At 42.6% G+C, this 22751-nt stretch overlaps 1 protein-coding gene across 6 annotated transcripts in view; it reads right to left on the bottom strand.

The window, feature by feature from the left end:
- Positions 1–22751, bottom strand: part of PRKN (parkin RBR E3 ubiquitin protein ligase) — a 1237035-nt gene that overhangs the window by 430382 nt on the left and 783902 nt on the right. For all 6 annotated transcript variants that reach the window (XM_061428497.1, XM_061428495.1, XM_061428496.1 and 3 more), the window contains one exon: positions 21745–21881. In XM_061428497.1, coding sequence (XP_061284481.1) covers positions 21745–21881 — 137 coding nt within the window. The remainder of the gene's footprint in view (positions 1–21744; positions 21882–22751) is intronic.

A 22751-nucleotide genomic window follows, 5' to 3' on the forward strand; every position in this document is an offset into this window, starting at 1 on the left:
ATTCATGGGGTCTCAGAGTCGGACACAACTGAGTGACTGAACTGAACTGAATGTGTGAAAACTGTATAAATTTTAATAATGTTCATTATTAAAGTTATTATGGTTAATGGTGCTTTTCAGGTCTACTATATCCTTCTGTGGAAAATTCTTAAAGAGATGGGAACATCAGACCACCTTATCTGCCTCCTGAGAAATCTGTATGCTGGTCAAAAAGCAACAGTTAGAATGGACATGGACCAACAGACTGGTTCCAAATAGGGTAAGGACTATGTCAAGGCTGAATACTGCCACCCTGCTTATTTAACTTATATGTAGGGTACATCATGAGAAATGCTGGACTGGATGAAGCACAAGCTGGAGTCAAAACTGCAGAGAGAAATATTAATATTAACAAAGTGAGAGACTTCATTTTCTTGGGCTCCAAAATCACTGTAGATGGTGACAGCAGTCATGAAATTCAAAGATGTTTGCTCCTTGGAAGAAAAGCTATGATCAACCTAGATGGTATATTAAAAAGCAGAGACATTACTTTGCCAACAAAGGTCCATCTAGTCAAGGCTATGGTTTTTCCAGTAGTTATGTATGGCTTTGAGAGTAGGACCATAAAGAAAGCTGAGCGCCAAAGAATTGATGCTTTTGAACTGTGGTGTTGGAGAAGACTGTTGAGAGTTCCTTGGACTGCAAGGAGATCCAACCAAAACCAGTCAACCCTAAAGGAAATCAGTCCTGAATATTCATTGGAAGGACTGATGCTGAAGCTGAAACTCCAATACTTTGGCCATCTGCTGTGAACAACTGACTCACTGGGAAAGATCCTGATGCTGGGAAAGACTGAAGGCAGGGGGAGAAGGGGACGACAGAGGATGAGATGGTTGGATGGCATCACCAACTCAATGGACATGAGTTTGAGCAAGCTCTGGGAGTTGGTGATGGACAGGGAGGCCTGGTGTGCTGCAGTCCATGGGGTCACAAAGAGTGGGATGCAACTGAGTGACTGAACTGAACTGATATCCTTCTACTTTTCTGTATAGTCACTCTGTTAATTTTTGAGAGTTGGACATTGAAATTCCAACTAAAAACTTTTATTTCTCTACTTAAAAAATAATTGTAATATACAGTAGAACTATATGTAACTGTTTTGTATTTTTCAAGTTTCCTGTAAATGTGTTATCATACTTTCATAATTAAAAAAAAAAGGAAAGAGGAAAAAAAGGGTAAGGAAAAGTTAACTTTGGAATTAGGCAGACTTGTGTTTGAATTTACCTTCTGAGGGTCTTAGTTTTTTCACTTGACAAATGGGATTATTAATATCGACCACACAGAATCATCAGTTCAATTCAGTTCAGTTCAGTTGCTCAGTCGTGTCTGACTCTTTGTGACCCCATGAATCGCAGCATGCCAGGCCTCCCTGTCCATCACCATCTCCCGGAGTTCACCCAGACTCACGTCCATCGAGTCAGTGATGCCATTCAGCCATCTCATCCTCTGTCGTCCCCTTCTCCTCCTGCCCCCAATCCCTCCCAGCATCAGAGTCTTTTCCAATGAGTCAACTCTTCGCATGAGGTGGCCAAAGTACTGGAGTTTCAGCTTTAGCATCATTCCCTCCAAAGAAATCCCAGGGCTGATCTCCTTCAGAATGGACTGGTTGGATCTCCTTGCAGTCCAAGGGACTCTCAAGAGTCTTCTCCAGCACCACAGTTCAAAAGCATCAATTCTTCAGCGCTCAGCTTTCTTCACAGTCCAACTCTCGCATCCATACATGACCACAGGAAAAACCATAGCCTTGACTAGACGACCTTGGTTGGCAAAGTAATGTCTCTGCTTTTGAATATGCTGTCTAGGTTGGTCATAACTTTCCTTCCAAGGAGTGAGCGTCTTTTAATTTCATGGAAGCTCAAATGAGGTTACATACACACAAGGCCTGCCTAGTCCCCACTTGGAGTAAGTGGTCTGAGCCCACAGTAACAAGGTGTTGATTTAATGGCAGAGTCAGGACCGGCCTCACGTTTAGTTCAGCACTGCTTCTACACCAGTAGTCTAATTTGAGAAACAAGTTCAAGCGCACTAATGAATCCATCTCATTGTAGATTCCAAAAAACACATTGTAAGCCCACTGTTACCATTTCCCTTATAAGTATTAGCCTGGCAGAAAAAATTACACTCAGAGAGAAAGCTGTGAACCGGAATCACTGTATTTCTTTTGAACCTCTAAGGACAGAACAGATTATTTATGAAGCATAACACGATGGAGAAATAAACACGGTTGGAGGCTGTTATTTTTTAGGCTATTAGAATATTTAAAGTGTATTTCTTTAAAAGCTACTGAATGAGAGTTATGAAGTTTTGGGGCTTGGGGGTGGGTGGGAGTGAAGGGTGGCGGGAGTCTGATCTTTGCGTCATTGGAGGTCACCCCCAACACCCAACTGGGAGTGGGGTGGGAGCTCCATCCAGAAATATACTCCTAGAGCTGCCATACTGTCTCTAACTTTGGTAATAGCATTCCAGAAAATTAAATGTATATCTGTATACCTAAAACCGGAGAAGGCAATGGCACCCCACTCCAGTGTTCTTGCCTGGAGAATCCCAGGGACGGGGGAGCCTGGTGGGCTGCCGTCTATGGGGTGGCACAGAGTCGGACACGACTGAAGCGCCTTAGCAGCAGCAGCAGCATACCTAAAACATGTGTTTTTTTTTTTAAATTAAGTTGTGCCAAAATTGCACATGTTTTATCACATATTTCTAGGTGACTAGAAGAATGGAAGGATGGCTTTTCTACTTTATTCAAACCTATATTAATTGCCAATATTAATTTGATATAAACATTGCTATTGTATATATATTTAAACACATACACAAATTAAAGGGTGATATAAAAATTAAACAGCAGCTGTAAAGTCGTCTTCTGCATCACACAACAGATTACTTCTTTCAGTGCGTCTCTCAATTCCTTTAGAATAATTTAGACTTCAGACTACATACGTGTTCAACATTGTACTTGATAATAGTCCAAAGGCACTTAAGGGAAATTTACTCATTACTCATTGGTGGCCGATTCAGAATACACAAGTTTTGAGGGAGGACTTAAAAGTCATACAAACAACTAAGATAGCGCACTGATCCTATATTAAAAGAAGGGAAATAATAAATAACGGTAGACTCGTTAATGCGCCTATTTAGATTTCTACACATATCCCTTTTATAAAAGACTAATTTAGAAAACCTGGTTATGGAGAGTGAATCTAATTTAATGATTTTAATAAGATCTTGTATCAATAATTTCTAGAGTTTTGTTTTTTTTTTTTTACAGGATTATATTTATGTAATGTTTTAAGCTTAAAATGTTAATTCTTGACTCACAGGAATTATATTTCCATTCGTTGTTAATGCGCTAATGTAGAAAACACCAGAAAGAAATCATATTCTCACTTTTTAGCCAGGAGACCTTAATTAAACCTGAGCTGCAGCTTCACCTCTCCTGCTGGAACTGTTAAGTATCTAGAAAACAGGCTGCGATGCGTGGTGACAGGAAAGCCGTCACCCACAGAACGCCTGTGCGGCGTCAGGAGGCGTGCCCGTCATCTTTACACGCACTCTCATTTCACCCTCTGAGTTAAGACTTATTTTCATTTTAAATGCGGGAACTCAGCATCTGGGAGAGCAGGTCTGAAACTGGAGCAGCACCATCTGACTGCAAAGTCAGGGTGTGGCCCAGGATTCCTGAGTCCTGGGTGAGCAGTCACACCCACCACGTGGAAGCTGAGCCCAGCTCCAAAGGAGGAGGGTCTCTGACAGAGACTGCCAGGTTCTACTGCACGTGTCTTCTCTGCACATAGGTGTTTCTCTAGACCTCATTTCCCAGGCTCCTTTGCAGCCCACAAGGCCACATGGCGATGGGCTAGCCAATGACTGAGCAGACGTGAGCCACGCCCAGGCTGGGGAGATAGGAAAGATGCATGTCCCCTCCATCATTTCTTTCCCCTTTGCCAGCTGGACTGTGCATGTGGGGGTCAGTGTGAACATAAAGTAAGTGATAAGCCCTAATGGGATGGCAGAGACAAAAGATACAAGCACCACTTTAAAGGAAAGCACCCCCCATCCCCCGCCCACTTGCCCCAGACTAGAAGAGCTCCAAATCACTGCAGATGGCGACTGCAGCCATGAAATTCAAAGATGCTACTCCTTGGAAGGAAAATGTTGACCAACCTAGACAGCATATTATAAAGCAGAGGCATTACTTTGCCAACAAAGGTCCATCTAGTCAAGGCTGTGGTGTTTCCAGTGGTCATGTATGGATGTGAGAATAGGACTACAGAGAAATCTAAGTGCCGAAGAATTGATGCTTTTAAATTATGGTTTTGGAGAAGACTCTTAAGAGTCCCTTGGACTGCAAGGAAATCCAACTAGTGCATCCTGAAGGAAATCATTTCTGGGTGTTCAATGGAAGGATTGATGCTGAAGCCGAAACTCCAATACTTTGGCCATGTGATGCAAAGAACTGACTCATCGGAAAAGACCCTGATGCTGGGAGGGATTGGGGGCAGGAGGAGAAGGGGACGACAGAGGATGAGATGGCTGGATGGCATCACTGAGTCAAAGGACATGAGTTTGAGTAAACTCCAGGAGTTGGTAATGGAGAGGGAGGCCTGGCGTGCTGCAGTCTATGGGGTTGCAAAGAGTTGGACTCGACTGAGCGACTGAACTGAACTGAGAATTGAGCTGCATTTGTGAGTCAGCTGTGATATTCAGGTTCTGTTGGTTAGGCCCTTTAGAGTACAGTATCCAGCCGAGCTTTCTTCAGGGGCCTTGGTTTGGGGGAACCAAAGACTAAGGGCTGCAAATGCTATCATGACCACCTCCATCTCAGAGATGATCACTGTATTTTTATTTTTACAAAAGATGGAAAAGTTCAGAGGATCCTTCCTGAAATGTTTGTCAGGGAGCCCAGATTTTAAAATTAGATAATTGGCAAAAAAAATGTCCTGCATTCCTCAGGCATACGGATGTTGCTACCTGGGAAACCAGACACGGCTGAGTGCGGGTGGTGGGGAGAGCCCGGGTGGTGGGGAGAGCCCAGGTGGTGGGGAGTGGGGAGACGAGGGGTGAAGAAGAATCCACATCTCAGGAGCAGAGCATGTACACAGGGCCCATGTTCAGTGGGGCGGTCTCAGACTCTGGGGGCCAAGTATTCAGAAACTGCTTCAGAGTCTCAAAGGTGGCTATAACAGATGAAATTGTGTCCCTCAAAAATTCATATGCTGAAGCCCCAACCTCAGAATGTGACCGTATTTGGAGACAGAGCCTTAAGAGGTAACCGGAAGCTATGAGAGCATTAGGGTGGGCTCTAGTCTGATCTGACTTGTGTCCTTACCAAAGGACATGAGCAGACACAGAGACCCCAAGCTGTACACACGGTGAGACGACCGTGTGAGGGACACACACCATGACGGCAGCGGTGCCCAGGCCAGGGGGAGAGTCCTCCACGGAAACAAACCTGCTGGCACCTTGCCCTTGGAGTGCCAGCCTCTTAAGTGTGAGCATAGGTTTCTGCTGTTTAAGCCACCCAGTCCGTAGTATCTTGCTGTGGTGGCCCCTAGAAAGCTAATACAGCGTCGTTGATGGTAACCACTTCCTCGAACGCTATCCCTGACCCCCCTCCTTTCAATATTTCCACTCTTTTCACACAGTGTTTCCCTCTATAAATATATAACTCCAAGACTTCTAGTAAAAGCTTGAAAAGCTGAAAATATAAGAAATATTAATTTTCCAAACTCCTAAGTGGAGTCAGTAATAGAGCATAGAAGATGGCCTGGCAGATGTTCACATTTTCCTGTTCACAATTACTTGATTCAGATATCATATATTTATTTCCATCTTGACACTAAAATGTTAAACCACTCCTCCTCTTGCTAAATTGATCTGCATTTAAAACATTAAATTGTTTCACTGTGCTCCTTAGCAACTCAGTGATATAAACTCTCATGAATATGTAAATCAACCCCTCTAAGCACATTATTAATTATTTCAAAGATAGTTGGAGGTCACCAGCTCATAGCAATTTCTATGCATGAAGTCTCATTAATACAAGACATCACACAGTAAGGAAGAATAAAGTTTTGTCACGGTGACTGTGTGTGTGTGTGTGTGTGTGTGTGTGTGTTTCAAGTGGCCAAAGTAACAGACAGAACTAACCCCATTCACCAGGAGGCAGTGAACACAGCTCGTGGACAATGACGAGGAAGTAATAAAGGAAAACAAATTCTTCAACTGGAACTATTTTTAAAAAGGCAACATCTGTCCAAATCAGGAATGTGAACTTAAAATCCAAAGCAATTTCTGTCTCAAATAAACTTAAATTTTCCTGACCTAGAGGCCACAAATAGCCCCAATTTGTCCAGGGTAAAACTGCGACAAGCTCAGCAAATGTGTGGCTCATGAAGATAGGGCAAAGCTCTTTCCCGAGACACAGCACAGCGGACGCAGAGGGTCTGGCCCGGGTGGCTCTCACTCTCTGCCCTTTGCCAATCGCCTCTTTGGCAGCTGGAAGTCAGCCTCTCCTTAGGCGGTCCTCAGCGGCTGAAATGCTCTGATGTAAAGCGTGGGACAGCTGCCGTGGAGCGGCCACAGAATGAAATGCAAAGCGGTCGACAGTGGAGCCTAGAATTACTCAGCAATGAAGGAGTACATTTAACAGTTAGTGGGCTGTACTTTTTAAAATTCATAATCTAAGTGTAAGACTTATTTTCACCAAATAGTGATAAAATTGATCTTCTTGCCCAAGTAACTCTTCAGAGTCCCTACCTCAGTTTGCTTTTATATCTCTAAATGGGAACTCAAAATGCACCTGCCGAAACAGCTGACCAAAAACTGTTTTCACACAGGACAGCACCTGAGATGAGGAAGATAATCAGAAGCAAAGCTATTCTCTAGTGTGATTAACACAGTATATGTAACAGAAGTAATAACGGAATAACAACACTGGAATACGTCGTTCATGTGCTCAGAGCTTTCTGAAGATATAACTGGAATGGACGCTGGCAAAACCAGTCAAGCAGCCATTTGAAAGTTAAAAGCAAGGAAATATTTGTATTATCTAGAGGAGTATGGCACCCCACTCCAGTACTCTTGCCTGGAAAATCCCACGGATGGAGGAGCCTGGTGGGCTGCAGTCCATGGGGTCGCTAAGGGTCGGACACGACTGAGCGACTTCACTTTCACTTTTAACTTTCATGCATTGGAGAAGGAAATGGCAACCCACTCCAGTGTTCTTGCCATGGACGGGGGAGCCTGGTGGGCTGCTGTCTATGGGGTCGCACAGAGTCGGACACGACTGAAGCGACTCAACAGCAGCAGCAGAGGAGTATAGACATAGGCGTGATGTTACAGGAAAAGCAAGGTGATGAATATCACAAAAGTCAAGATAACATTTGCATCGGGAGTTCCCTGCTGGTCCTCGGGCTTCCCTGGTGGCTCAGACAGCAAAGAATCTGCCTGCAATGTGGGAGACCCAGGTTTGATCCCTGGATCAAGAAGATTCCCTGGAGAAGGGAATGGCAACCCACTCCAGTATTCTTGCCTGGAGAAGTGCATGGACAGAGGAGCCTGGTGGGCTAAGTCCATGGGGTTGCAAAGAGTTGGACACGACTGAGCGACTTTCACTTTGCCTAGTGGTCCAGTGGTTAAGACTCATGCTTCCAATGTGAGGGACATGGGTTCAATCTCTGGTCAGGGAACGAAGATCGCACATGCCTCGTGGCAAAAAAAGAAAAAGATAATAGTTGCATGAAGGCTGGGATTGAGGAGGGCACATGGAGGGTGTCTGGACTGTTGGCGGTACAGCTTTTCCTGATTTGGGTTGTGGTTACAGAGGTTCTCCGTGATGATACAAATCTACACATAACAATATCAATGTGTTTAAACACTGTTGTGTATGCATAGTTCAGCTCAGTTCAGTTCAGCCGCTCAGTCATGTCCGACTCTTTGGGACCCCATGAACGGCAGCATGCGAGGCCACCCTGTTCATCACCAACTCCCGGACTCCACCCAAACCCATGTCCATTGAGTCGGTGATGCCATCTAACCATCTCATCCTCTGTTGTCCCCTTCTCCTGCCTTCAATCTTTCCCAGCATCAGGGTCTTTCCAAATGAGTCAGCCCTTCGCATCAGGTGGCTAAAGTGTTGGAGTTTCAGCTTCAACATTAGTCCTTCCAATGAACACCCAGGACTGATCTCCTTTAGAAGGGACTGGTATGCCTAGTATGTCTCATAATAAAGGTACAAACACCTCAAGCCATTTAAAATGATGCACTTACAGGTCAGTTAACATTCTACTGACTCTGATTATGATCCTTCCAGCCTCAGGAGAGCTCCTTCTGTACTGTTAATGCCAAGTGCACAGACTCGAAAACCATGCCGGCTGCCAAGAAGGCCAGGGAGAGGAACACGGAATATACACTCTAATAAAAAGAAGAGGAAAGACTAAGGACAGCTGTTCTGAACAACTCTTGGTGCTATCTTAAGGATTTATAAGCAGCTTTCTAGAATTCTTTGGATAAGTAATAAATTCATACTTGAAAATGGTTTGCTTTTGACCTTATAAAACAAAGGTAGAATGCTCTTGTTAAGAGTTCAGGGCAGAAGTAGGTGGAAAGAAATTGTCTCTGCCTCCTGCTAGCTATTCAAGGCATTATCACTTTACTTCTGTTATTTAAAATGCTATTTTATTTTTAACTACTTAATAAGATGCAAGAAAAGGCCAAAGGCGATTTGGAAAGTAGAAACCTGAGAAAGTGAGAATTGGGGTGAGGTTTACTGGAACACGGGCTTCCCTGGTGGCTCAGGCGGTAAGAATCCACCTGAAACATGGGAAACCCAACCCACTCCAGCATTCTTGCCTGGAGAATTTCACGTACAGAGGAGCCTGGCAGGCGACAGTCCCTGGGGTCACAAAGAGTCGGACTCGGTCAACACTTTCATTTTCACTTACTGGGACACGGGGCTCCTCTGGAAGAGAAACAGAGCAATTCTGCTGCTGGTAACACCTCAAAGCAGCAAAGTCCCTGGATTTGTAAAACTCTAAAGACACACGCAAGCATCAGTCAGATGTGCAGGCCTCTAGCCCCCAGTGAAGTAGGGTTCCACACAGGCAGCCTTTCCAAGGCCAGACACCCGCCTGCACAGACAGAGCCTGTGGACCCGGCTACAGTGAGCTCCTGAAGGCCATCAGCTGCGACCGGCAGCTCTGTCTGCTGGCCTTGTCCGTGTACCAGTCACTCCTTTTAAAGAAGCTCCATGATGGAGTGCTGTGCCGATCTCAGGTGGGGAAAGGAAAGCTGAAAGCCATTCAATAAGTTTTACGTTCTCCATCCTCTCTGCCAGTGAGAGAGAGGGCTGTGGGCTTGCAGTCCTGTCTGCTTTTCCTCCTGTGCACACAGCCAGACCAAAGCCCCCCACTCCAGGTCTCCCACCCCTCACCCTGTGTGGTTGGGTGGGGCCATGCGGCTGAGTTCTGGAATAAGGACTATGGGATTAAGTGATGGGGGCCGTTTCCAGGCCTGGTCTCTAACCAACCCTCCCCGCCCACCACCCCCGCCTCCATTCGATGCTCCTGCTCTGGCTTCCTCTGCCCGCCCGCCTGGGTGAAGAGGGTGCTGTGGGGACTCCGGGGCCGCTGAGAACAGCAGAAGCCCTAGGTGACAGGAGGCTGAGTCTGACCCCCTGAATGACGGTGTCGGGCACAGCCCCCCACCCCCACCTCCAGCCAGCCTGCCCTGGAGCATGACACCATGACAATCAACCTGCATTCTGATCAGCCTCGATTTTGTTAGAGAAGTCAGGTTACCATCCTGACATTCCCCTGCCTCATACATCCAAACCAAAGGAAAGCTACCAGAATTATTAAACCACCCCCCAAAGAAAGAACAAAAAGTTTAGCAGCATTAACCTCAGAAAATTAGGAAGTTTGATTTAATTTCAAGTAATTTTGAGGCAGAAAGAACATTGGCTTTGGATGGCAAGCTCGTCAGCTGCTTGGATTCTCTGCTGCCATCTTCACAGTGGCTATTACAATTTGTCAAGATCTTTGGCCTCCTGATATGAAGAACTGACTCATTTGAAAAGATTCTGATGCTGGCAAAAATTGAAGGCAGGATAAGAAGGGGACGACAGAGGATGAGATGGACAGGCGTTTGAGCAAGCTCCAGGAGTTGCTGATGGACAGGGAGGCCTGGTATGCCGCAGTCCATGGGGTCACAGAGTCGGACATGACTGAACTGAACTGAACTGAGGGGCTAGGAGGAGGACAGGCTGCATATTTTGATTTTTAATTTTTTAAAGGATTTAGATGTAAGTTGTGTTCGATCATTCTGTGCACAGCACACTCTCACCAGCCTGTGGAAGGCCCCTCAATCTGTCATTTGTTCTCACTTCCATTTTCCCCTTTGCCCTTCAACCCTCCTGCCTGCACCTGTCTCCTCCTCTGCCCTTGTCATGGGCCCGCACCCTTGAATATTTGCAACATCTAGAGAATGTGTGCATGGACAGGCTTCTAGGCAGTTTGCTAACATTTCAGAGCTCTAATATGACTTGCCAAATCACTTTTCAGAAATATTTAAATTCATACTTTACCTCATTTGAATATATGTCCATCATGTTATATACTATGCTTTAAAGTAGCAATTCTTTAGCAACTAATTATACTGAGTTTTCAGTATATGTAGTGACCGATTACACACCTTGTTTGGTGACCTATCTTTTAATATACTTCCTACTTTTCGATGTGGTTTTAGAAATGATATGGACTTGGATTATTTGTGTGTATTTGGGAAAGCAATGTTCAAGAGCCAAAACTATCATTTATGTTGGATTTTATGCTTAGCCTCCTGAAAAGTTGTCTAGGAACAGGTCTTCCTGACTGTGCAGACATCAAGAGTATTCCTGTTTCTCAAAGGCCAGAAGGATCTGCCTCATGCATAATCACTTCCCAGGTGGTGCTAGTGGCGAAGAACAAGACACACGGGCTTGATCCCTGCGTTGGGACTGTTCCCTGGAGGAGGGCATGGCTACCCACTCCAATATTCTTGCCTGGAGATTCCCATGGACAGAGGAGTCTGGCAGAGTTATAGTCCATGAGGCTGCAAAGAGTGGGACATGACTGAACAAACTCAGCATCAGTTCAGTAGTCATTCAGTACTATCCGACTTATTGGGACCCCATGGACTGTGGCATGCCAGGCTTCCCTGTTCATCACCAACTCCCGGAGCTTGCTCAAACTCATGTCCATCGAGTTGGTGATGCCATCCAACCATCTCATCCTCTGTTGTCTCCTTCTCCTCCCGCCTTCAATCTTTCCCAGCATCAGGGTCTTTTCCAATGAGCCAGTTCTTCACATCAGGTGGCCAAAGTATTGGAGCTTCAGTTTCAGCATCAGTTCTTCCAATGAATATTCAGGACTGATTTCCTTTAGGATGGACTGGTTGGATCTCCTTGCAGTCCCAGGGACTCTCAAGAGTCTTCTCCAAGTTCAAAAGCACCAAGTCTTTGGTGCTCAGCTTCCTTTACAGTCCACCTCTCACATCCACACATGACTACTGTATGCTTAGCGTGCACGTATGTAAAATCACTGACCAGACACTTAGGACACTCCTGGACTGTGGTAGGTGCGTGTCAGCATAGACATGTCATTCTATGTTACACGAAGACGGGAACTGTATGAAAAGTGGACTGCGAGGAGAAAGGAAACAAAGGGCAAGTGCTGAAGGCAGAGAGGGGGTGCACTCGCACCCCACATTACAGGGAAGGGGGGAGCTGCCCTGGGACACCCCAAAGCTACAGGACACCTGTGTACCAGGACTCACAGTGGACTAGAGGAAAACACAATTTCCAGAGTCCTCATCATGTGAATTCTATTTTTTTTTTAGCTGCTCTTGAAAATGTGTCTGCATGCCAAGTCACGTCAGTCATGTCTGCCTCTCGAGACCCCATGGACTGCAGCCTGCCAGGCTCTTCTGTCCATGGGGATTCTCTAGGCAAGAATATTGGAATGGGTTGCCATGCCCTCCTCCAGGGGATCTTTCACACCCAGGGACTGAATCTGCGTCTGTTATGTCTCCTTCATTGGCAAGTGGGTTCATTCCCACTAATGCCACCTGGGAAGCCTGAATTCTAAAATAAATCTGCCTAAATCCCTGAGACCCCACCAAGGTGGGTGAGTGACACTCCGTGCTAAGAGCAGATCCGCAAAGGGCTTTGGCACTTCAAATTCATTCCTAGTAAGGAATGTAATAACAGTAGATACAGCAAAAACACAGCCAATATTTCACAGTAATTATGAAGTTTTCCCCGAAGCCCTTAACTTCATGCAAGAGTTTGTTAGAGGCCCTGGAAACAGGCCATTTTGTCCGTGTTTGTCCACCTCTTTTTCAACTCCCTTAATGTTTATTGAAAAACCTTATGCTGGTTAGCAAGTCATATCACTCGTGGGAAAACAGGTAAGGGCAGTGGGAGTATTTTCAGGCTTATTAATGCTACGATCTCCCACGGAAAATACCTCACTACCCAGAGAACACTCACGTGGAGGAAGTGCTCAAACTTTTAAATGTGGGGCCTCTATCAGATACGAGGGCCACCCCCAGAGCACTGCGGCTTGTGCCATCTTCTCATTGTGGCATGGAGGAAGCCGACACAACATTGTAAAGCGATTATCCTCTGATTGAAAATTAACAAACAAGCAAACTGCCATGTTATTGAAACGTGCAGTACAGGCTGAGAAGCACAGTCCAGAGAGAAACAGGGTGGGGGTGGGGAGAAACACAGAGCTTCGGTGCAACCAGGGGTTGAAATCTCAGCTCAACCCTTCCTGACTCTGATGCTGCTCACTCAATCCTGCTGCTGCTGCTGCTGCTGCTAAGTCACTTCAGCTGTGTCTGACTCTGCGAGACCCCATAGACGGCAGCCCACCAGGCTCCCCCGTCCCTGGGATTCTCCAGGCAAGAACACTGGAGTGGGTTGCCATTTCCTTCTCCAGTGCAGGAAAGTGAAAAGTGAAAGGAAAGCCGCTCAGTCCTGTCTGACTCTAAGCGACCCCATGGACTGCCGCATACTAGGCTCCTTCATCCATGGCATTTTCCAGGCAAGAGTACTGGAGTGGGGTGCCATTGCGTTCTCTGACTCAATCCTACTGAGTCTGTATTTCTTCCTCTGAAAAATACAGAGAATTCCTACTTGTCAAGTTTGCTTCTGGTTTAAATATGAAAAAAAGTGCCCCAAATTAGAGACACTCTTCCCCTGATGCTCTTTCCCATAGAGCTTTTAGAGGTATGGCACTTTGGTGTTTACAGGCTTATCGACTTGTATAGTGATTAAGAGCACACTTCTAAAGCCACAACTAGATGACTAAATAACATCAGTTCAGTTCTGTTCAGTTCAGTTGCTCAGTCACGTCTGACTCTTTGGAGACCCTATGGACACCAGGGTTCCCTGTCCATCACCAACTTCTGGAGCTTACTCAAACTCATGTCCATCGAGTCAGTGATGCCATCCAACCATCTCATCCTCTGTTATCCCTTTTTCCTCCCGTCTTCAATCCTTCCCAGTATCAGGGTATTTTCCAATGAGCCAGTTCTTCACATCAAGTGGCCAAAGTATTGGAGTTTCAGCTTCAGCGTGAGTCCTTCCAATCCAAGGGACTCTCAAGAGTCTTCTCCAACAGCACAGTTCAAAAGCATTAATTCTTTGGCGCTAGCTTTCTTGATGGTCCAACTCTCACATCCTTACATGACTACTGGAAAAACCACAGCTTTGACTAGACGGACCTTTGTTGGCAAAATAATGTCTCTGCTTTTTAGTATGCTATCTAGTGATAAGGAGGAGAAGGATGAGATGGCTGGATGGCATCACCAGCTCGATGCACATGAGTTTGGGTGAACTCTGGGAGTTGGTGATGAATGGGGAGGCGTGGCGTGCTGCAATTCATGGGGTCACAAGGAGTCGGACACGACTGAGCAATTGAACTGAACTGAACTAGTGATTAAGAGCACACTTCTAGAGCCACAGCTAACTGGATAAATACCGGTTCTGTTACATACCAGCTGCAATACCATGTGCAGTTTAGTTAACTTCTGTGAGCCTCAAAGTCTTCATCTCTAAACTGGAAGAATGACAACATCCAGCCCAACAGGGCTTTGTGGGGATTAAATGAATGTATGTATGTAAGCATCCCAGTGGGACCTTATACAGGGAAAGTACTCAGTAAGGGCTCTAATCATGACTTATTTTTAACTATCAGGGAAACAAAATTCAGCATTCCACTCTTATAAATAGCATAACATAATTTCTGGTCAAATGAGGAGCTCATACAAAAGAAGCAGGATTTCTACTTGAATGGTATTTTGAGGCAGTTTTAATTGTTCATCATAAAAATTATGGCAATGGAAATAGTTGGTTCACTGTTGACTGGTCACACCTTGAAGAAGGCATCTGTCTAAAATAGAGCTTTGAAGGCATTTGGAAAAGATTTGGAAGATCAGGTTTGGAAAAAAGAACATCTTATTACAGACATTTTGAGGGTAAGGGGTATTGGACTTTTCTGCAGATATGGTGGATTTACATGGATACTGTTAGCTGGACATTTGGTATGTGAGTCACACAGCAACAGAAATAACTGCTTTATCTAGCTCTCTTGTGGCTTATATGGAACCAGTGTACTTTGAAAAATATTTAATTGTTTGCTAATTCTACTTACAATCTCTGCTTTTTGATATATAGTTAATAGTCCCAGAAAACTGATCTGTGTTAATCTGTGTTTTTTACTCACGTGTGTTTTAGTTGCTGGGTCGTGTCCGACTCTTTGTGACCCCATGGACTGTAGCCTGCCAGGCTCCTCCATCCATGGGATTTTCTAAGCAAGAGTACTGGAGTGGGTTGCCATTTCCTTCTCCAGGGGATCTTCCCGACCCAGGGATTGAATCCAGGTTTCCTGCATTGCAGGCAGACTCTTTACCGTCTGAGCCACCAGCGAAGTAAAAAACTGACATTTTACTCATCATGTCACTATTCAAACCCTAACGAATGGCTTGTTCCCCAGGTTCTGGATATACTAAATAATGGATTTTAAGGAAAGGGCTGTTTTGTATAGATGTGGGGAGGTGTGAGGGTTAAATAGCTGCATTTACCACAAAGTGAGGAAGAACAATCTCAAACAGGGCTGTGCAAGAGACAGACACCTATTTGACATCATACCCATGTCACTCTAACAAAATAACACATGCTTTTTGTGAGCATCAAAGTAGGAATACAACCACCAAGCAAATCCAAATTTTATTTACCAGTGAGTCTCCCATTTATCTCTTCATGCGAAACCCACAGCCAGAAAACTGAAGGAGTGAATTCAAGCTGCATGTCCACTGTGAGAATATTCATCACTTGTGGTTAGATATGAACTTCACAGTTAAATAGGCTTCCCTGATAGCTCAGCTGGTCAGGAATCCGCCTGCAATGCGGGGGACCTGCGTTCTATCCCTGGGTTGGGAAGATCCCCTGGAGGAGGGAAAGGCTACCCACTCCAGTATTCTGGCCTGGGGAATCCCATGGACTGTACAAGCCATGGGGTTACAAAGAGTCGGACATGACTGAGCCACTTTCACTTCCGCTTCCTAGTTAAAAGGAAGGGATAAACTGGGAGTTTGGGACGGACACATACAGACTACTATATCTAAAACAGACGATCACCAAGGACCTAGTGTAGAAGCACAGGGAGCTCTGCTCAATATCTTGTAATAACCTAAATCGGAAAAAAATTTGAAAAAAATATATATAAAACTGAATCATTTTGCAGTACACCTGAAACACAACATTGTTCAATTATACTTTAATATAGAATAAAAATTAAGAAAGTTATGAATTTATCAGTAAATGCCCTTTGCTTCTATAAACTAATCTTGCTTTAATTTTCTTGGAAGAACTATAATCCGCAAGAAAGCTAGTCGTCATCACAGGGTCCTAAAACCATTTGACAAGGCGTTTTAAACTGACGTGGTGTAAAGGCACATCTCTTCAGGGAAACCAACAAGATGTGCTCCCAAGTGTCCAAAGCCAGTGATAACCCTGGGTCTGACGCTTGCGGTCCAGTCGTTTTACACGGACCTGTGAGGTCGTCCAAGGGCAGGCAAGAAGATGCTTCACAGCACCCTGCTACACGGGACCAGTAACACACTGACCCTACTGTGTGGATCTGGTATAGACTCAGCCTTGCTGGAGTAATCCAGCTCCCACGAAGACGCCCTTTCAGTACATTCTCAGTTCCCTTATGGAAACGGACCATGATTTTTTGCTTTTCATACATACTAAGTTTTATTTATAAGACTCATAGATGTTAATTAACGTAACTTTTTAATTAACCCCACCTTAGGAGCAGACTGTGCCATGGAAGTAACACGAGTTTGATAAGTTCTTGTTTCTGATAGTCTGCTGTTTCTATTTATAGTTCAAAAAGCTTTGATTTTCCATTTCTGTTAACTTTCTACTTTATAGTACGTGTGTTGTTTCATGCTCAGAGAGTCAAGTCAAAGTCAAATAAACCCAGGGGAAAAGATGGCCAGACAGCTGGAGAGGTGAGTAATGCTTGATAATTGGCTGATTTTATGCATTAAATAGCAGGAAACATCAACCTACAGTTAAATATATTGTAAAAAATAAATAAATAAAATAATGTTTAAATCCATGCTCTTTGTCAGTATACACATACATGCACAGGTACATTTTATACATACTGTGGGAATACAGGCTTATGTAGCAACAAAATAACAAAAGCCAATATGCACCATGCGCCCAGCGTCTTCAGCATTTAACTGAAAAGCGCTTTACGTGGCATTATTTTAATTCATCTACATAAGAGCGGATAAGCTAGATGTTATTGTACTGCCCCTGTTTTACCTTAAAGTGAAACTGAGGCAAATCAAGGTTAAGTAACTTGCCCTAAATCACACAGGGAGTGAGTCTCAGAGTCAGGATTTGAATTTGGCTTCTCCAGTGTTTTGTCCACATCCAAGGATATGTGTAAGTGACTCACCGGTTTATGGCAGTCTATATTAGGGCCTATACTGGTATCTCATACCTTGGTCTGCAAATCAAATAATCGCATGTCATGAACTGTACGGGGGGCATCCTGAGGGGCAGGGGAGTCCTATGACACAGGCTCCTAGAAAGCCTTGCTTTATAAGATCCCTTTTGGAGAGCATTATCTGCAGGCAATGGCACCCGACTCCAGTACTCTTGCGTGGGAAATCCCATGGACAGAGGAGCCTGGTGGGCTGCAGTCCATGGGGTTGCGAAGAGTCGGACACGACTGAGCGACGTCACTTTCACTTTTCTCTTCCATGCATTGGAGAAGGAAACGGCAACCCACTCCAGTGTTCTTGCCTGGAGAATCCCAGGGACAGAGGAGCCTGGTGGGCTGCCGTCTATGGGGTCGAAGTCGGACACGACTGAAGCGATTTAGCAGCAGCAGCAGCAGCAGCATCTGCCCTTGGCTAAAAGAATTAGGGACGAATTCTCTCATGTTCACCCAACCAGCTCTGTTAAAATACTTAAGTGACTTTAAAAGGCTCGAGCTTCTTGCAGAGAAACCATTAATTAAAGATAGCACTAAGCAAGTAAAGCAGAAGCCAAAGAAGAGAACAGTGGTCCTCAACACTGTGAGGAACTATTACCCTTAACAGGGCACTTCATCTTCTGACTACAATAAGCTCTGAGATATAAACTGAGGAAGGTCTGAAGCTATGACACACAGCACGGCATTTAGAAACTAAGCAAGTAATAAATGTGAGGAGCACCTCTGCTGAGCGAACAGTCAAGACAATTCAGGTTGTCTTTTACAACAGCAAGAAACTACAATAGCATCAGAAGACCTGTTTTCACGTAACATGTCAAATATTGATAATATAATTTGAGTCCTCAAATTATAAAATAAAGAAGGCTGGAATAATACACGGCAAGTAATACAGTGACGAGCTGAACTGCGTTTTGTTATGAGTGAGCACTTTTGGAGACACATATTAAAGCACCTAGAGGATGTGAAGAAGCAAGCCTCGGCATGAACTGCGCAGTGTAGGGGGTTTACCACCCAGCAGAACCGCTGTTTCCAGCCTATCTCAGTTTGTGGTTATTTGCTACATTCTCTTTTAATAACAAAATGTACAGATAGGCAGCTTTCTGCCTCCTGTTAAACATGAAAGCAAAGATGTGTTAGAGAAGATTCTTTCTCAATGGTAAGTGGCCTTTTAAAAAATAAAAGCAAGACTTTATGGAATATTACATTTATATGACTGGTAATAAAGTAGATATAGTCACTAAAATATTTGAAAGGATTCCCCCCAAAAAAACATGCAAAGTAAGCATATTTAAAACTCATTCATTCCCTACCTCATTCACAGTTAAAATGAAGAAGACGAACTCAGGAATGCATAGAGTTATAAAAATGTCATTAACACAGTTAATGTAAAAAAATGGTATTTAAAAGATAACTAACCATAGTAAATTCATATAATGCATTTCAATGAGATACAGCTTAACCAGGCAAATATTTTATTTCACTTAGAAGCTGTCAGTTATCCTTTGGCAGAGAAATAGCAAAGTAAAAGCTAGTTGACACACATTCGTTATAAAAATATGAGAGACTGAACCTCGTTAGCTTTTCCTGCTGCTGTAAGGGCCTGTCAAATATGTCCTATATAGAAAATACTTGTAAAGAAAAAAAAAATATAATATATTCACTTAGCCTATCCCTTGATAAAAAGGTGAGATTTTTTTAAGTGATGGAGAAAAAGAAGTGTAAAAGGATCTTAAACTTAAGATACTCAGCCTCGTTCAAAATAAGAAAAAATATGCATGTGGAAATGCCATTTTTGCAAAGGTAAGATTGGAAAGTGGCCCCCAAAGGCCTGTGGCTGCTCTGTTGGTGAGGTGGTGTGGGACCTGCTGCTCTTACACGTCACTGGTGAGAATGGAAGACAGCACACTTTTGGGGAGAAGAGTTTGGAAACATAAAAATAAATACATATTTTTCCCTTCAATACAGCAGTTCCACTCTAGGAATCCATCTCAGTGATACTCTGATCAAGACTATGAAAATACACGTGTATACAAGTCTATTGGTTGTACCAATATTTGTAATAAAAAAAAAATGAAAACTAAGTGTTTACCATATGGGAACAGTAAAGTATAACCACCAAATGGAATTCAATAATGCTAATTTTTCTGTGAAGAAAATATACACATATTACTAGGGAGAGATATACAGAATATATAATGTACAGTTTAAAAAAAAAAAGGAAGGTGGAGACAGATATGCACAGTATTCTACTTTTTACTTAAGATTCAAATCTCTTCAATATCTATATCATCTATAATCTGTTTATGTGTTTTAAAATGGGAGCTTTTTCAAATAGAGGTCTACACATACATCATAGAGAAAAGGAATATTCAAGAGAATGGAAATAAAATTTGTATTTCTTTGAATATAATTATTTCATAGCTTTGATTTTGGAATCATGTTAATATTTTATATAAATATAAAAATATAAACTATGAAAACAAAATACATTTTAAAATAGTTGAAAATATGTGTGAAATTGGTGACATAATTATACAGTCACTGTACATGACTCTATATCCCTATAACAATATGCCCTAATGACAAAACAAACTGCTTTAACACTGTGTTCAGTAATCACACTTTGGTGATGGTGTTGGTATTCTGAAACAGATACTACTGTATACGTATTATGAAATGAGACAAATGAGTAATTATGTTAATATCACTCAGAAATGAGATTTTTTTGCTAAGTGAGGAAGCAATAACAATTTTAAGATCAGTGACTTCAAGTAAGAATTCCATAACCCTGGATATAAAGTGAAAATGTCAGTACAAATGCAGTTTTCACCTTTTAAAAAATGCATGTCTCCTAGCTCTTTCAGCTCGGCCTAGAAAGAGTGACCAACCTCGTAATAGTGAGCACACCCAGCACTAGGGCTGTGATTTCTAAAGCCATTTCCTATTTTTAAAGGAACCAGACCCCCTGCCACACTCCATATATAGAAATCAACTTAAAAGGAATCAATGACCTAAATATAAGAGCTAAGCTATTAGAAAAAGCATAAGGGTAAATCTTCATGAAATGGGATTTGGGACTATATTCTAAAGTTTGACATCAAAGGCACAAGCAACAAAAGAAAATATAAATCGGACTTTATCAAAATTTAAAACTTTTGTGTATCAAAGGACATTGTAAAGAACGTGAAAAGACTCAGAATGGGGGAAATGCTTGCAAGTCATGTAACGGTGAGGCCCTAGCATCCAGAATAAATAAAGAGCTCTTACAACAACTAAAAGACAAACGACCCAATGAAAAACAGGCCGAGGACTTGAACAGACGTTTCTCCAGAGAAGATGTACAAGTGGCAAGTGAGCATGTGAGAAGCTTCACCATCAGTGGTCATTAAGGAAACACACATCAAAACCATGAGACGCCACTTTATATTTAATAAGATGGCTACTTAAAAAATAGAAAAATTTAATAGCAAGTGTTGGTGAGAATGTGGAGAAATAAGAACCCTTGTACGCTGGTAGTGGAAATGTAAAATGATGAAGCGGCTGTGGAAGACAGTTTGTTGGTTCCTTACGAGGTAGAATTACCATATAATCCCAAAACTGCACTCCAAGAGAAATGAACACATACGTCCAGACAGAAACAAGTATCCAATGTCTGCAACAGCATCATTCATAACAGCCAAAAGACAGAAAGAATGCACACCAATGGATGGATGGATCAATAAGTTATGGTATGTCCATATAATGAAATATTATTCAGCCACAAAAATGACAAAGTACGGGTCCTTATCACAACTTGGATTAATGTCAACAACATGCCAAGTGAAAAAGGCAGACACAAAAGGTCACAGATTTTGTGATTCCTTTTATATGAAATATTTAGAATGGGCAAGTCCATAGAGACAAAAAAAAAAAAAACAAACCACATGTAGTGCTTGCCAAATGATGGGGGAAATAGAGAATGGGAAGTGACTACTTAATGGATATAGAATATTATTATGGAGTGATGAAAAAGTTTTGAAACTAGAAAGAGGTGGTGGTCACTGCATAACAATATTAAAGCAAAAAATGCCACTGAATTGTACACTTTAAAATGGTTAATTGTATGTTATGTGAATTTCACCTCATTAAAAAAATACATCTAATGATACTGATATAGCACAAGTAAAGGATGTCTTGAAATGTTGGAAGATATAAAGCTTTTAAACAGATATTTCAGCTTTGTATCATTCTTTCTTTTTAAATACATGTTCTTTCATATAATATTTATGTAGGTGTTCAAAATTTTTAGCAATAGAGGTGTATGATAAAAAATTGCTCTAAATCCAGGTTAATAAATTTCTACTTCTCAGGGTGAATTGATAGACATACTTTGTATATATTGGCTGAATAATATTTTAAAATTTATTTTCAATGCCTTTATGTAGATTATACATTTTCTAGTTCAACACAGGTCCTTCAAACCCTAGGGTTTTATATTGTGATTCAAACATTAATCTTCTTGCCCAACCATGATCAAATAGATTCTGGAGTTCCAATTCCTCATTAGGGAATTGGGTATATTTAAGATAGTTTTATATCAACAGTTCTCCTTTTTCTGTTCTTAATCAATTAGAAATGGAGGAAACAGTGGTAGACTTACCCACACAAGGCAGAGAGTAGCCAAGCTGCGGGTCGTGGACAAACTGCCGATCATTGAGTCTGGTCACGCAGTACAGGTGGAAACAGTCCAAGCAGATCACGTGGCGATGTGTGCACTGGAAAACCAGGACGGGGCTCCTGCGGAGGCAAAGACATTTCCTCTAGTCCTCCTCAGGCTGGAGATGCAACGTGCGGCCTAGGACACTTTCCGGAATCTTGTAGGGTCGCTTAGGGCATGCTCCATGAGGAGAACTGTGCTGCTAAGCCCTGGGCTCACACATATCAATGCTACCTCTGCAAAACTGGAAACACCTTGCAAACTATGAAGATTGATTTTCTTAACTTTTATTTTTCATACAACCATATTGACCAATCAGCTATTTAAATCCAAGTTCAGATACAAGCTCTTTCTAGAAGGCTTTGACTTATAATACCCAATTAACTTACTCATCATGCCATCCACTTACATATATTTCTAATGATTCACTATTCCATCATGATATTGTTATGTTTCTCTTCTCTTGTAAGACTATGATCTCTGTGAAAGTAGACACTGAGTCTACTTGATATTCATATTCTCATAGCACCAGGCCTTGTAAGATTTTAAATAAATGATCCTTGAATTTAGCTATAATATTAAACAGTATATAAACCCAAACTTCCTCCAAGTCAAAAGAAAAATTATCAAAGCATGTTAAAGAGTCATTCATATTTCATTGGCAAATAGAAAAGTAGAATTTAGAAATAAAAGATTATCTAACAGAGATTCCTCTATGACAAGATTTTGTCTATTATGCTCCCCCAATCTAGTCAAATACTCAATTTCTTAAAGTTAGGGGAGTACTAATAAATCAATATATATAAGTCCTAAAAAGTTTGGTCTTCCTTAAAAGACCACAGAAAAAAATCTGCCAAGTAACCACGATTTTTTTTTTTTACTAGTAAATCAACTGCATGAATTTATGACAAAAAGGAGACAAAAATAATATATTAATTTGAGATCAGCCC

Source organism: Bos javanicus, chromosome 9 (assembly GCF_032452875.1).
Source record: "Bos javanicus breed banteng chromosome 9, ARS-OSU_banteng_1.0, whole genome shotgun sequence".
Taxonomy (NCBI): Eukaryota; Metazoa; Chordata; class Mammalia; order Artiodactyla; family Bovidae; genus Bos; species Bos javanicus.